Genomic DNA, 13,693 nt, shown 5'->3' with positions numbered 1-13,693 from the left:
GCCAGGCGCCCCATAATTGGCTGCTTTTTTTCTTTTCTTTTCTTTTTTTAAAGTTTATTTATTTTTGAGAGAGAGACACAGTGTGAACATGGGCAGGGGAGAGGCAGAGAAAGAGGGAGAGACACAGAACTCGAAGTGGGCTCCAGGCTCTGTGCTGATGGCACACGTAACTTGTAACACAAATGGCCATCAGCACAGAGCCCAATGTGGGGCCTGAACTCACAAACTGTGAGATCATGACCTGAGCCGAAGTTGGACGCCCAACCAAGTGGCCCACCTAGGCACCTCAATTGGCTGCTTTTATACAGCACATATTGTCCAGTCCACAATATAGTATTAAATGATGGAGCACACTCAATATAACCATTTTTTTTTTTTAACGTTTATTTATTTTTGAGACAGAGAGAGACAGAGCATGAACGGGGGAGGGGCAGAGAGAGAGGGAGACACAGAATCAGAAGCAGGCTCCAGGCTCTGAGCCATCAGCCCAGAGCCCGACGCGGGGCTCGAACTCACGGACCGCGAGATCGTGACCCGAGCTGAAGCCAGACGCTCAACCGACTGAGCCACCCAGGCGCCCCTCAATATAACCATTTTTACAGAACTAGGAAATAAATTTCTAAGAATAATTGTTACAACCCCATCTGTCATATCCAACTCCAATATTCTAATTCTGAAGCAGATAAAACCAATGACCATCCTCATATGGGCTCACGAGTAAGAGTAGTGTTACCATCAAAATCTGTATTTTTGATCCGTTATGAGCATTGAGACGAGCTTCAAATATTCCCAAAGAAAGAAGCACAGTGGACGTTATCATCACCTATTCCACAACAGCGAGTGCTCCATTCAAAACTGTCTCATCCCAGGAATTAAATAAGGTCAGTCACATTCATTGGCATTTCCTCCACTGTGCTATTGTAGAAAGTCTGAATGTCACAAAGAATCCACTTGTCTTCTTCAATGTTTATGGCCACAGCTTTCCTCCCAAATCAGCCTCCACTGCCAATTCTGAACAAACAAAAATTATTAATCAGAATATTGCTTATCAAGTACAATATGAGCTACTAACAATATGAGCTACTTGTTAACCATCAGTGGCTGTTTATTTCCCAAGATTATATATAGAGTGATTCTAACTAGATGCCAATTACAATATCTAGAGAGAAAAAGGATTTCTTTTGCAGTTAGTGGAAAGGATTCCTTTGGCTGCAAAATCAGATTCTATCAGGCATCTTAAGCATTATTATTTATAAAGCAGATGACAGTATTGTGTTTGTGGTAGTGGAATTAAAGCCCATACCCAAGAGGGCTAGCCAAGAGCAGTTGTTGGCCTGGGACAGATGTAAACACCACAGACTAAACAAAAAGAACAATTACGTAATTCGTCTTGACACACTTTTGGAACTATGAAGTGCAACTGTAAACTCTGGAATGTTAGCTATTGTTTAGGACTAGGCAGTCTAATACAATAGCCAGTAGCTACATGTGGATATTGAAATTAAAATTAAATAGAAAATATAGTTAACTGGTTGCATGAACCACACCTCAGTAGCTACATGGTGGCCTGTCACTTCTGTGTTGGGCAGCACAGATATAGAATATTTTCATTGCTGCAAAAGTTCTGTTGGACAGACTTGGTCTAGGACTTAAAAACTTTTTATAGTGTGTGTGTGTGTGGAAGGAACTTCCAAAGATCTGTCATGATAACCCATACTTATCACCGCTTTCTGCTCAGTTCACCTAAGACACCGTAACACAGATGGCTGAGATATATGTACCACCATGGCTCTTACCAAAACAGATAATACAGCCAATCAAAAATGCCGTGGCTGGAGCAATTTAAAATATCAAATAACCGGAACAAGAAAAAAACAAATATGGAAATACTGACTTGCTCTTTGTCCAAACTACATGTTGTTTCACTCATGAAACCATGTCCTAAATTAGGCCAGTGCCATCTCTGAGCACCGTCTCATCATCTATTCTTGTTGACTACTACATTTTGTCTTTCTTTTTTATTTTAATGATTGATTTTTTAAAACAAAAGTTTATTCTTAAATGTACAAAGGATCTAAAACACTCCATTCTAGCTATCGGCAGCAACAGGATTATGACAGGGAATCCAGATGTTTAAACAGGAATGGAATTAAGGATTACCATTGCCTCAGGCACAAGGAACAGTTTACTTTTTGCCAGATTTCTTAGTTCTGCCTGTGACCAGGGGGCCCTTCCCTGCGGCCTGGTCTTGGCCTTTTAGCTCCTGGAGTTTCTTCTGCTCCTCTTTTGGCTCCTGCTTGAACGCCTTATGTTGGCCATCTCCTCGGCCTACTTCTTGGGCTGCTTCGGGTGCTTCTTCCTGCCCCCTTTGCGGCTGGACATGGTGCCTCTATATCTTTTTAAAGTTATTTTTACATTAGTAGCAAGACATAATTTATTTAGTAATAAAACCACTATACCTAAGCCAGTGTCAATGTAAATTGATACCAGAAAATGCTAACAAAATCCCAGTTATAGAGGAATCCCCAAGAAAGCACAAGATATGAATAACACGACTAAAAAAAAGGACTCACGTGTAAGCTAAGGCAGCCGGATTTAACAGTATTGTTGATTTTTCCTTTGAATATCAATTGTACAAAATCCAAAGTCTGGGCTACATTTCACATTTGTTTTTCTACTATGTTCTGATCAACCATGAATCTCTCCAAGTAGAATTTAAATACATCTTACCATGTTACTAGATGATAAGATTGTTGTCCTCATTCATATACCTGATTTTAAAGGTTGTCTGGCTAACAGAATCACACTTGAACAGCAACACATAAATTTATTTCACCAGAATAAAGGCAAATACTCAATGAAGATGACAAATATTCAGTTGGGAATACAGTTTCCACAAGTGGTGGGCGGTGCATAGTTTATAACCATAGATACCATTGTACATAAAAATCATGAGCCTGAGATCACGGTAGTATACATTCAAGTTCTGATTCAAACAGCAGCTGCTGCACACTCTTCCAGGCCACCAAACAGTAATGAACCACATAGAAATCATACAGCTCACTGTGGAGTGTGGGCTTTATTTCCCCACATAGCTTGAGCTGACAAAGACTGCTAAAAATCTTCCCCTCAAAACCAACTTTTGGCAGATGACTATAATTAAATGAGGAACTGAAATACCAGTAAGTTGGCAGTAATCAAAACGTGGTTTGTCCCATACCTGAATTCCTTCCCGATAATGCCTTTCTTTCTTTCTTTCTTTCTTTCTTTCTTTCTTTCTTTCTTTCTTTCTTTCTTTCTTCTTTCTTTCTTTCTTTCTTTTCTTTCACTGTCACCACCTGCAAAATATTAATAAGGCTGAATTCTCAACAGTCATTCCTCAAGTCAGTGTTTAACTTGATAGACATGTCTGAGACCACGCATCCCTGGCTGCTAAGCGCCAGGGCAGACAGGGCTAGAAAGGTAACAGTTTTATTTTGAGCAGGGGTAAAGACAAGGCAGCACTTTACAGCTACATTGTAACTACATCCTGCATCAGTTTATTCAGGAAGTAATTAGATATTAACTGTGTCTTAACTGGCAATACTAGGGAAGAACTACTCTCACCACATCAGAAACTGAACTTCCTGGCATGCATTTTCTCAGAAGCCAGTCTACCCTCTGCCTTGTGTTCTGAAAAAGTACAGCCTGTGTACTGGTAGGTCTCTTGTATGCCACAAGGAGCATGTAATTCCAACCCCCCCCCCCCCCCCCGCCCCTGGTATTGCAGAGAGGAAAATGTTAATAGAGTCAGAAGAAAAAGCCATTTGATTTCTTACTCTCATCCCTGCCATTGCAAGGGGCAAGTTAGAAATTCATTCTATTAATTCTACTTAAATACAGATATTATTGTACCAAATTTTAGAACAAAGTATCCTGGACTTAAGAAAGAGGTTCAGTTCAGTTTTTTTATTATCTGGTATAATTGTTTCTCTTCTTGTGTTTACTCTGCTGCTTTATTTATAAATACTAAGACACGGTTACTACTTTCTGTAATTTTAGTACAGAGCTTAAGTAAGAAGGTAAAAAAAAGAAAATTCTGGCCATAATTTTTATGTATATCAACTAGAAAAACATTACCCTCTTTCAAAAATATTATAAAATACTGGTCCTTTCAAGGGTCAATTCTTCCTTCTTTATTAGAATTTGAAATGGATTTCTCATGAACTTTTTGATAACTTCCAACATATCGATTGACATTAAGGCAGAAAACAACCCAACCTTAAAAGAAAAGAGAGAGATAACTAATTATGTTGACACATCAATTAAGCAGATATAACAGTTTTCATAATAATACATAGAGAAATGTTTGAGACCAAGCGTCCCTGTCTTACTATAGAATTGAGCTAGACAGAGATTGTAGGAAACAATTGCTTTCAGCAGGGGGAAAGGACAATATAGCACTTCACAGCTATACTGTAACAATTAACCCAACCTGCTAGCTATAGACAAATCACGTGCCCACCTTAATGCTTATATTTAATTTCTGGTAAATCTCATGGATTTGACCTTTAATCCCTTGACTCCACATTTTTATCTGCTTCATCCAAAACAAGCATCTTGACCCATTTTGGAAAGTTAAAAAAATAAATCTTACTTAAATGTGGGTTGTGCATGGGGACTTCCTTCCAAAGACTACATTACGGAAGGGGAGTGTAACTTTATTGGAGAAACCAATGAGGAGTAACTTTATTGGAGAAACCTAACAAACACAACCTCAGCCAGGGGACCAAGGTCAACTCAACAGTAATAATCCTTAATTTAATGAGATGAAAATGGCACTTTACTTCTGTGGTCTTCCTCCCCCAAAACCCATAACCCCAGTCTAATCTTGAGAAAGACATCAAATTCCAATATAAGGGCATCCTACTAAATAGCTGACTGATATCTGACTCCTAAAAACTGTTAAGGTCATCAAAAACAGGGAAAATTTTAGAAACTGTCACAGCCAAGAGGAGCTTCAGGAGACATGACAATTAAATATAAATTAAATGGGTGGGATACTGGAACCAAAAACAAAAAGGACATTAGGTAAAAACTAAAGAAATCAGAGTAAATTCTGGACTTCAGTTCACAATAATGTATCAAGGTTGGTTCATTAATTTTAACAAATACCACACTAATGTAAGATATGGGAAACTCCTTACAAAGTATATAAGAACTTTCTGAACTATCTTCTCAATTTTTCTGTAAACCTAAAATGGATCTAAAATATAAAGTTTATTAAAGGAAAGTCCTAGTATCATGTCTAGGAATTCATGCATTTGGCTTAAACAATGAGGCGAATTATTTTCCCTCCTGTACCTCAATATCACCAGTTTAAATATGCCCTAAGTAAAATATGGTGATACTTACAAAGATAGCTTCTATTTAACATATCAGATGCTCTCCCTGAAACACTGGTATGTGCTGCTTCAACTGTATGCTGTGCCTTTCACTTGGAACACCATTTCCACAATGCAGGCATGGCAAATTGTCTCCTTACAGTATTCAAGTGCCAGAATTACCATTTGGATCTAAAAGTTAAAGCTTAAATTATTATGTTGTAGAAATACAGGCTCCACCAAACCATTTCTGAAGCACATGGCTAAATGCTGAACTGCTCATATTTAGTTTAAGATTCTGGTCTGCAAACAGCTTTTATGCAGCACAACACAGAATCACTTCTAAGCTTACAATGCAGAATACTCAAACTGCTTCATGATAAAATCCCTTTCAGCATCTCATTTTTATTTTTATTTTTTAAAAATGTTTTATTTATTTTTTGAGAGAGAGTGGAAGTGGGGAGGGGCGGGCAGAAAGAGAGGGGGGCAGAGGATCCAAAGTGGGCTCTGAGCTGTCAAGCTGACAGCAGCCAGCCCAATGTGGGGCTTGAACTCATGAACTGTGAGATCATGCCCTGAGCGGAAGTCTGATGCTCAACCGGCTGAGCCACCCAGGCGCCCCACAGCATCTCATTTTTGATTAGATTTCTGTGCCTTTACAAACTTGAGATCCTCAGCTTCCTAGAGATACCAGATAATTAAAGAATCCAAACAAACATTTCGTACATTATTCTTCTATGTGCAGGATATGTAAGTAGTGAAACAAGTTCTGTGTTTATAGCTCCAAGACAAATTGTTCTGTTATGTAGTCACTGATTATCAGTTACTTTAAAAATAAATCTTTCCAATGGGAAGTTATGCCATATAGCCTTGATCTTAATAAAGCCTACAGCTTGGTTAAGAAAAGCTTTATTTCATAGCTAGTAACAGTGAATTTTTTTTAAACGTGTATTTATTTTGAGAGAAAGGTGGGGGGGAGGGACATAAAGAGAGAGAGAGAGAGAGAGAGAGAGAGAGAGAGAGAGAGAGGATCCCAAGCAGGCTCTATGCTGTCAGCTCGCAGCTGGATGTGGGCTGGAGCTCATGAACCATGAGATCAAGACCTGAGCCAGAATCAAGAGTCCGACACTTAACCAAATGAGCCACCCAGGTGCCTGCAGTGAGCTTTGAAAAACAGATAGCATGCAACAGATTTATCACAAACTACAAAGATTCCCATCTAATTACAGATCATTGCAGTTTTCATGTTGCAAAATTGCATTTAGACTTAACAACAATAACACAAAGGGCATGGATTCTGTCTACCCTGAAACAAAGGAAGCTTTAGTTTCTCAGGCTGGGGAGATATAGCCCTGCAAACCATCTCTGCAAACCTAGTTCCTGTTTAATTTGAAAGAAAAACTCTGGGGTGCCTGGGTGGCTCAGTAGGTCGAGTGTCTGACTTTGGCTCAGGTCATGGTCTTGCAGTTTGCGAGTTCAAGCCCCACACCAGGCCCTGTGCTGACAGCTCAGAGCCTGGAGCCTGCTTCGGATTCTGCGTTTCCCTCTCTCTGCCCCTTCCCAGTGCATGCTCTCTCTTTATCTCTCAAAGATGAATGAACTTTTAAAAAATTTTTGAGACAAAAACTATATGCTTGCATGTGGACAATAATAGAAAAAAAAAAAGGTTCTGAATGGACCACTTTACACCAAATCTTAAGCTATTCTTCACTTTTGTAAAACCTGAAGTATCTGAAAATTTATGTTCCCCTGGGGGACAGCCATTAACCAATGACTGATGGTGCAGATGTAAATAAACCAGTGCTGGCCTCTTTGGTAAGGACAACCCTGAGGACTGAATACACTGATCTCACAGCTCTTCTGTGGGATGGAGCCACCTCCAGGGCAACACCTGCTTGAGAGTAAAGCTTGCCTGGCCTCGAATGCACTGAGATGAACACAACATCACTTCTGTGCTTTGTCTTCCCCAAATGGATAGCCTGAATCTATTTGGGGAGAAGTGTCAGAAAACAAACAAACAATGCGGGAACATTCTATTAAAAAACTGTCCTCCATTCTCAATGATTGACACCATCCTCTACTCACATATTTTTAGTCCGCAGAGATCTCTATTAAGCATGCGGATACCAAAATCACTTCATCATCTAACCTATTAAAATCACGAAAGACGAAGACTGAGGAACTGTTCCAGAATGAAGGAGACCAAAGAGACATAACTACTAAATCCAATATGTGATCCTATATTATATTTTGGACCAGTAAACAAGCCATTTTTTTTTTTTGTAAGATGTTCATTGGTTGGACAACTGGTGAAATTTGAATTAGGTCTACAGATTAAATAATATTGAATCAATGTTATTTTTTTATTTTGATAATTGTGTTATGATGTAAGAGAATGCCCTTATTTCTAGATAACACACACTGAAATATTAAGGGGTAAACAAGCATAATGTCAGTGACTTACTGCCAAATGCTTCAGAAAAACATTATGTGAGTATATGTGCAATTGTGTATATATACAGAGAATAAAACAAATGTGTTATAAATAGTAACATTTGAGAAATACAGGTAAAGAATACTGGAATTCTTTGTCCACTTTTGTAACTTTTCTAGAAGTCTAAAATAATTTCAAATTAAAAGTGTAAAATTCAAAATAAGAGTGTCAAGCCTATTAACATAATTTACAGAAGAGAAACCACAGAAGTCTTAAACTGGCAGCTCATTTGTTTTCTTTGTTCTGCACAGTGTTTTAAACCCAAATTAGATGCTTTCTGAGGAAATTTCATATGCAAATCCAAATTTCCACCTTTGCATGAAAAGTCCGTAGATTGTAATCTTATTCCTTATCCTTTGGTGGCAACTAATGAGTCTGTAGGTAAACAAACATTCAGCCATAGGATGGTAAAGCCAAGAGGAAATAACTCATCAATAAATCATGGGAACTCGAGGGCATCTGAATCTCCAGAGTGTGATTTAGAAGGAGAAACCACAAGCCAGCCAGCTAGGGTCCCCCGTGGTACAGCTGTATCTCCAGTCCCAGTGTCCAAGGAAGTGGCTGCAGATATGGAGGGCACAGCCAAGAGGACCATGAGGAGGAGCCAGCAAAATAAATTGGAAGGGATCAGCATAGGATGCAGGAAGACCTAGTGTGTGGGTGAAAGAGACCCATTTCTACAACGTTAGTGGAATAGTTAAATTTAGCCTTTATGAATGCAAAACTCTACTTGGTAATAAAACATAACTGCAGAAAATGGTGTCAAAGAAAGAAAAGCAGGTTTAAGTGATGCTTCAATAAAAATCCTTGACAATCAGAGGAAACAGAAAAGCATTCTGCACCTTGTGTCATGTCTGAACTTTGAAAGCACTGATCCCAGCTTTCTCCTTGAGGATAAGACCCAGAGCTTCCTGGCAGAAAGCTTCTCCAGCTGAAGCCCACAGAGGGGAAATTGATCACTCTGTTGCTAAATGATGTGTGTGTGATTTCTGGCTTCAAACTCTGGATGGCCTCACAGGTGGAGTAAGAAGCCAGTGTGATGTACAGGCCACAATCTAGGAAGAAGCACATCACAGTCCCTAATGAACAGGAGAATATCATTTTTCGGGAAAAAATGCTTTAGAGCCTGTGCTCTATTACATTACCATGGGACTACAGGACTCCAAAGTGAACTATGATATGACAAGGATGACACAGGCAGTGGGGCAGAAACATTAATGTTTGCTGGCAGGAAGCTCAGAACACAGGAATTCTATTTCCTCATTAACATTGACATCATTTGCTGAGAATGGCTTGTGAGGGATGTCAGAGGTTTAAAAAGAATGAAGAGAATCTGATACAGCAGTTGCAGAAAATGAAAGAATGAGGTGGCTAGAGAAACACTATGGGCCTGCTGTGCAGTGCAAAACGACTAGGCAACGTTGATTCCCATGAATTTCTTTTACTACCAAGTCTTCTCAGTGCACAGGTTTCTCCAGCTCTTCTAGGAAGCTTGATGCAGGCACAAAGAAGACAAATAGTTGGATCCATCCACAATTGCAGTTTTCTCAGGTGAATAAATAGCTGGTAATAATTGACAGCATTTATAAACCTTGGGGGTGGAGACTCAGGTTTTTGTTATGATTTTACAAATAATCAAGGATCAGATATGATAAGTGACTTGTTTACAATCACTTGGGTAATAAATAGTAGTTGCTAAGATTAGAACTTCAATCTTTGTTCTACATTTCTCTTTAGGTGGTGGAAAGGTTTTGTAGCTTTTTGAAGGAAAACTAGGAAAAATTCCCAAAGGAATATTAGAGAATAGTCTGCAATTAAACTATTTTAATACTGTAAACACTAAGGAAATAAAACAATATACAAAGAAATAAAAAACTCTTGTAAGTCTTGACCTTTGGCTTTTAAAACATACTAAATCTACCTTACCATAAATAACCACTGAATGTAAACTCATTTTCTAGCTTTACCCATTACCCTGTAGTTATTTTCTCTCCCATAGTGGTTGGTAATGTTTCTTCTGTTTAAAACACAATGAAAATAAAAATAGTATAAAATTATGCATGGGGAACAATGAATAAAACTGATACATAAATATTTTTATTAGCCCAGCTTATAGATATTTGATTTGGTAAAATTGGTGTATTACAATCTAAAATACTTGCTTTGTCTATTATTGAACAGTACATTTCTTTTCACTGAAACTCAGATATCCATAACATTCTTAATTGTTTGGCCTTTTAAAAATTGAAATAAAAATTTAAAAGTTAAAAATATAGAATGATTTGTTATGCCAAAGATTCACTCTAACGGTCAAATGTAATAGCTAATAGCTAAAATTACTTTTGATGTCCCAGGCACTTGACAATCCTATGAAGTGGGTACAATTATTATCATCTTTATTTTAAAGAAGAGGAAACTGAGGCCCAGAGAGATTATATAACTTGCCTACTGCCATCAAAGTGACAGAACTATGCTTTAAACCCAGGTGTGTTTCATTCCAGAATTCGAGCTCTTAGCCTCTACATGCCAAATGCACTTAATCCCTACTTTTATGGCGATGTATGGAATTTTTGCAATACATATGAGTATAACTTTGTCCACTGACATCAAAGCCAAATGATATGCCATTGTGTAGTCATTATAAAGTATACTTTAATCATCACAGAGCAAATCAATATTCCTTGACAGCTTAATACAGTTACTTCTTCCCTAAAATATAAATGCTGTAGAGAACTTGAATATAAACTTATTCTCCAGCCCTCTGAAGGATAAGTTTGCTTTTGTTAACTGGATTAATTCCAACAATAAGATCGAACTCCCCAGGAGTGTTCTTCTGATGAAGGGCAGCAGAACTAAAATGGGTTTTTAAGGTGTTCTGGCCTCATTACCCACTAGTTGCATAACCTTGGGCAAGTCTTCTTCAGGCTTCTTCAGAACTTGGATTACAACAACACTCCTCACACGGGGACTGCTGTGAGAGCACGCTGTAAATGGTTAGGAGGTGTACAAGTATTAGTCTAGTCTAGGTTTGCCAGATAAAAAAACAACATGCTCAGTTCAAAATTTCACTTTATATTGGGGATATATTTACAGGCAAAAATTATTTGTTGATTGAAATTTAAATTTATCCAGTGTCTCGTGTTTTTATTGCCAAATCTGGCAACTCCATGGCGAGGGGAGCATGGAGAACGGCAAGCCTAGCTCCACGGTCCTCCACCCCCCAAATGGAGAAACTGAGGCAGTCAGTGGGCTGAAGGGTGAACGCAGGGAGGGGGAGGAGAGGAAAGGGCTAGGTGTAAGAGGATGCCCTTTAGGGGGCGGGGGGTGGGGGGTGGGACTGAAAGCAGATTCCCGGGTCCCTCCAGTCCTCCTCCCCCTCCTCACCTCCCACTGCTCAGGCAGGCCAAACATCCCCAGCCCCTGCGCGGGAAAGCAACCTTTACCTCGGCGGCAGCTGCGGGCTCGGGGGGCGCTCCCCTCCGGTTCCTCTCAGTCGCCATCAGCAGCACCAGCACCACAGAGGCCGTGGCCACGTCCCCAAAGCCCGGCTGCTTGTTGATGTGCGACTGCGTTTCATATGTCACGCAAATCATCCCTCCATTCTTTCTGGAAGTCTCTTGTCCTCCTCTGGCCACCGTCCAGGTCAGAGTCAAGAAATGGACCAATCCAAGCAAGCAATTCAGGAGGGGGCGTCACCGCTAAAGCCAATCACAGAACAGAGCTTCACTCCGTGGTGGCGATTGGCCAATCGGTTTCCTTTGCCCTGTAGGTGGTCTGCCTAGTGGGGAGGTGTCGGCCCTGTTGTCAGCCTTCGTCGGACCCTCGGTGTCGGCTAGGTGGGTCCTCCTGTGGTCCGGGGGGGTTCTTTCTCTCTCGTAGGCTCTAGGACAAGGAACACCCCACGACCTTTAAGCTTTAGAGCCTCTGAGAGGAAGAAGGGAAGGGAGCTGGTTTAGAATGTAAAGGGATATGGGCTAAGAATACACAATTTTATGTTTTCAAGAATGTGAAAAACATATACTTACAAAAGCCCTCTTAATCGCCTCAAAACTGAAATCACAGACTTTTTAAATAGACTTTATTTTTTTCTATAATGGTATTTGAAAATATTGTGAAATAAGTGACACATCACATTGTGTAAGTTTAAGCTGTACAGTGTGTTGATTTGACACATCTATATATTGCAATATGATTACCACCGCAGCATTAGCTAACACCTCTATCAAGTCACATAATTATTTTTTTGTGCATAGTGAGAACATTTAAGATCTAGTCTCAGCAACTTTGAAGTATAAAGCACAGTGTTGTTAACAATAGTTCACTATGCTGTGCATTAGATCTCCAGAACTTACTCATCTTCTGGTTGCAAGTCTGTAGAGTTTTTAACAGAAGTTATAGGTTCATAGCAAAATTGGCCAGAAGATACTGAGATTTCCTGTGTAACACATTGCCCCCCACATGCATAGCCCCCCCCACCTATTATCACCATCACCCACCAGAGTGGTACATTGTTACAACTGATGAATATACACTGACATATCATAATCACTGAAAGTCCATAGTTTACAATTTAGTTCATTTTTGATGTTGTACTTTTACGAGTTCAGATGAATTTTTAACCATATATATCCAAGAGTAGTTTTACTGCCTTAAAAATCCTCTGTGCTCTGCATATTCATTCCTCTCTCCCCAATAACCCCTGGCAATCACTGATCTTTTTAATTGTCTTTATAGTTTTGCCTTTTCCAGAATGTCATATAGTTGGAAATGTACAGTAAGAAGTTTACAGCTTTCACGAGGTAATCACTTCTTTCAGATTATGTCTTTCACTTAGCAATATGCATTTAAGTTTCCTCCATTTCTTTTCATGGCTTGGTAGCTCATGTCTTTCTAGTGCTGAATGATATTCCATCGTCTTGATGTGCCACAGTTTACTTATCCATTCACCTACTGAAGGGCATCTTGGTTGCTTCCAATTTGGCAATTGTGAATATAATTGCTATAAATACCCATGTGCAGGTTGTTGTGTGGAAGGATTAAAGAAGCAATTCATAATTTAGAAAATAGAAATGGGAGTACTAATAAATATAAGATCTGAAAAAAAATGAATAGACACTTGGCTAGCCTGAGAAAGTACAATCAAAATAAAAGCAAGGTGAAATAACTTACACAAAAAATTCATAGAATTGTATGGGATCATGTTACTCACCTCTGTGTAATAAATTTGAAAATCTGGATAATACAGATGAAATTACAAGAAATATAATTTATCAAAATATCCCAGAAAAGATAGAAGCTAAGTAAACTGGTTACCATAGAATAAATAGATGTTGTCAGAGAACTGTATTTTCCCACACCTCCATCCACAAAAGCATCAGGACTACATTATTTCACAGGAGAATTCTACTGAGAAACTTTAAAGAACAGATAAGTTGGTTGCTATTGATTCTATCCTGAGCACAGAAATAGAGACAACTTCCATATTCTATTTATGAAATGAGTATAACACTGATAACAAAATCTAATAAACCACACATATATCTGATGCATACACATACACAGCGACCATAGACATTCTTATCCAGTAATCAAGACAGCATGGTGTTGGTGAAATAATAGACTAATAGATCAATTGAACAGAATAAAGTGCCCTGTTATTGTCCCACCCAACTTTAGTCAACTGATCTTTGACAAAAAAGCAATGGAAATTCAATAGAAGAGAGACAGTCTTTTCAACAAGTGGTGATGGAAAAACTGGGCATCCATCTGCAAAATAATGAATCTAGACACTAACCTTACATTTTTAACAAAAATTATCTAAAAGTGGATATAGACC

At 38.9% G+C, this 13,693-nt stretch overlaps 1 protein-coding gene and 3 non-coding genes across 4 annotated transcripts; all 4 read right to left on the bottom strand.

Annotated features, from left to right (window-relative positions):
• Positions 1 to 724: 724 nt before the first annotated feature.
• Positions 725 to 2,560, bottom strand: LOC131512231 (translation machinery-associated protein 7-like). The gene is given in 3 exon segments (XM_058730631.1): positions 725 to 1,011; positions 2,161 to 2,316; positions 2,319 to 2,560. Coding segments are annotated over 2 exon segments (195 nt in total). The 5' UTR covers positions 2,383 to 2,560; the 3' UTR covers positions 725 to 1,011; positions 2,161 to 2,185.
• A 454-nt stretch (positions 2,561 to 3,014) lies between these two features.
• Positions 3,015 to 3,149, bottom strand: LOC131513316 (small nucleolar RNA SNORA4). The gene has a single exon (XR_009262533.1). It is a non-coding gene; the product is annotated as a small nucleolar RNA SNORA4 (small nucleolar RNA).
• A 256-nt stretch (positions 3,150 to 3,405) lies between these two features.
• LOC131513307 (small nucleolar RNA SNORA63) lies at positions 3,406 to 3,535 on the bottom strand. The gene has a single exon (XR_009262525.1). It is a non-coding gene; the product is annotated as a small nucleolar RNA SNORA63 (small nucleolar RNA).
• A 348-nt stretch (positions 3,536 to 3,883) lies between these two features.
• LOC131513335 (small nucleolar RNA SNORA81) lies at positions 3,884 to 4,063 on the bottom strand. The gene has a single exon (XR_009262551.1). It is a non-coding gene; the product is annotated as a small nucleolar RNA SNORA81 (small nucleolar RNA).
• Between the last annotated feature and the right edge of the window lie 9,630 nt (positions 4,064 to 13,693).

This window comes from Neofelis nebulosa, chromosome 5, assembly GCF_028018385.1.
Source record: "Neofelis nebulosa isolate mNeoNeb1 chromosome 5, mNeoNeb1.pri, whole genome shotgun sequence".
NCBI lineage: Eukaryota > Metazoa > Chordata > Mammalia > Carnivora > Felidae > Neofelis > Neofelis nebulosa.
The sequence above is the reverse complement of the archived record's forward strand: the minus strand, read 5'-3'. Positions and strand labels throughout refer to the sequence as shown.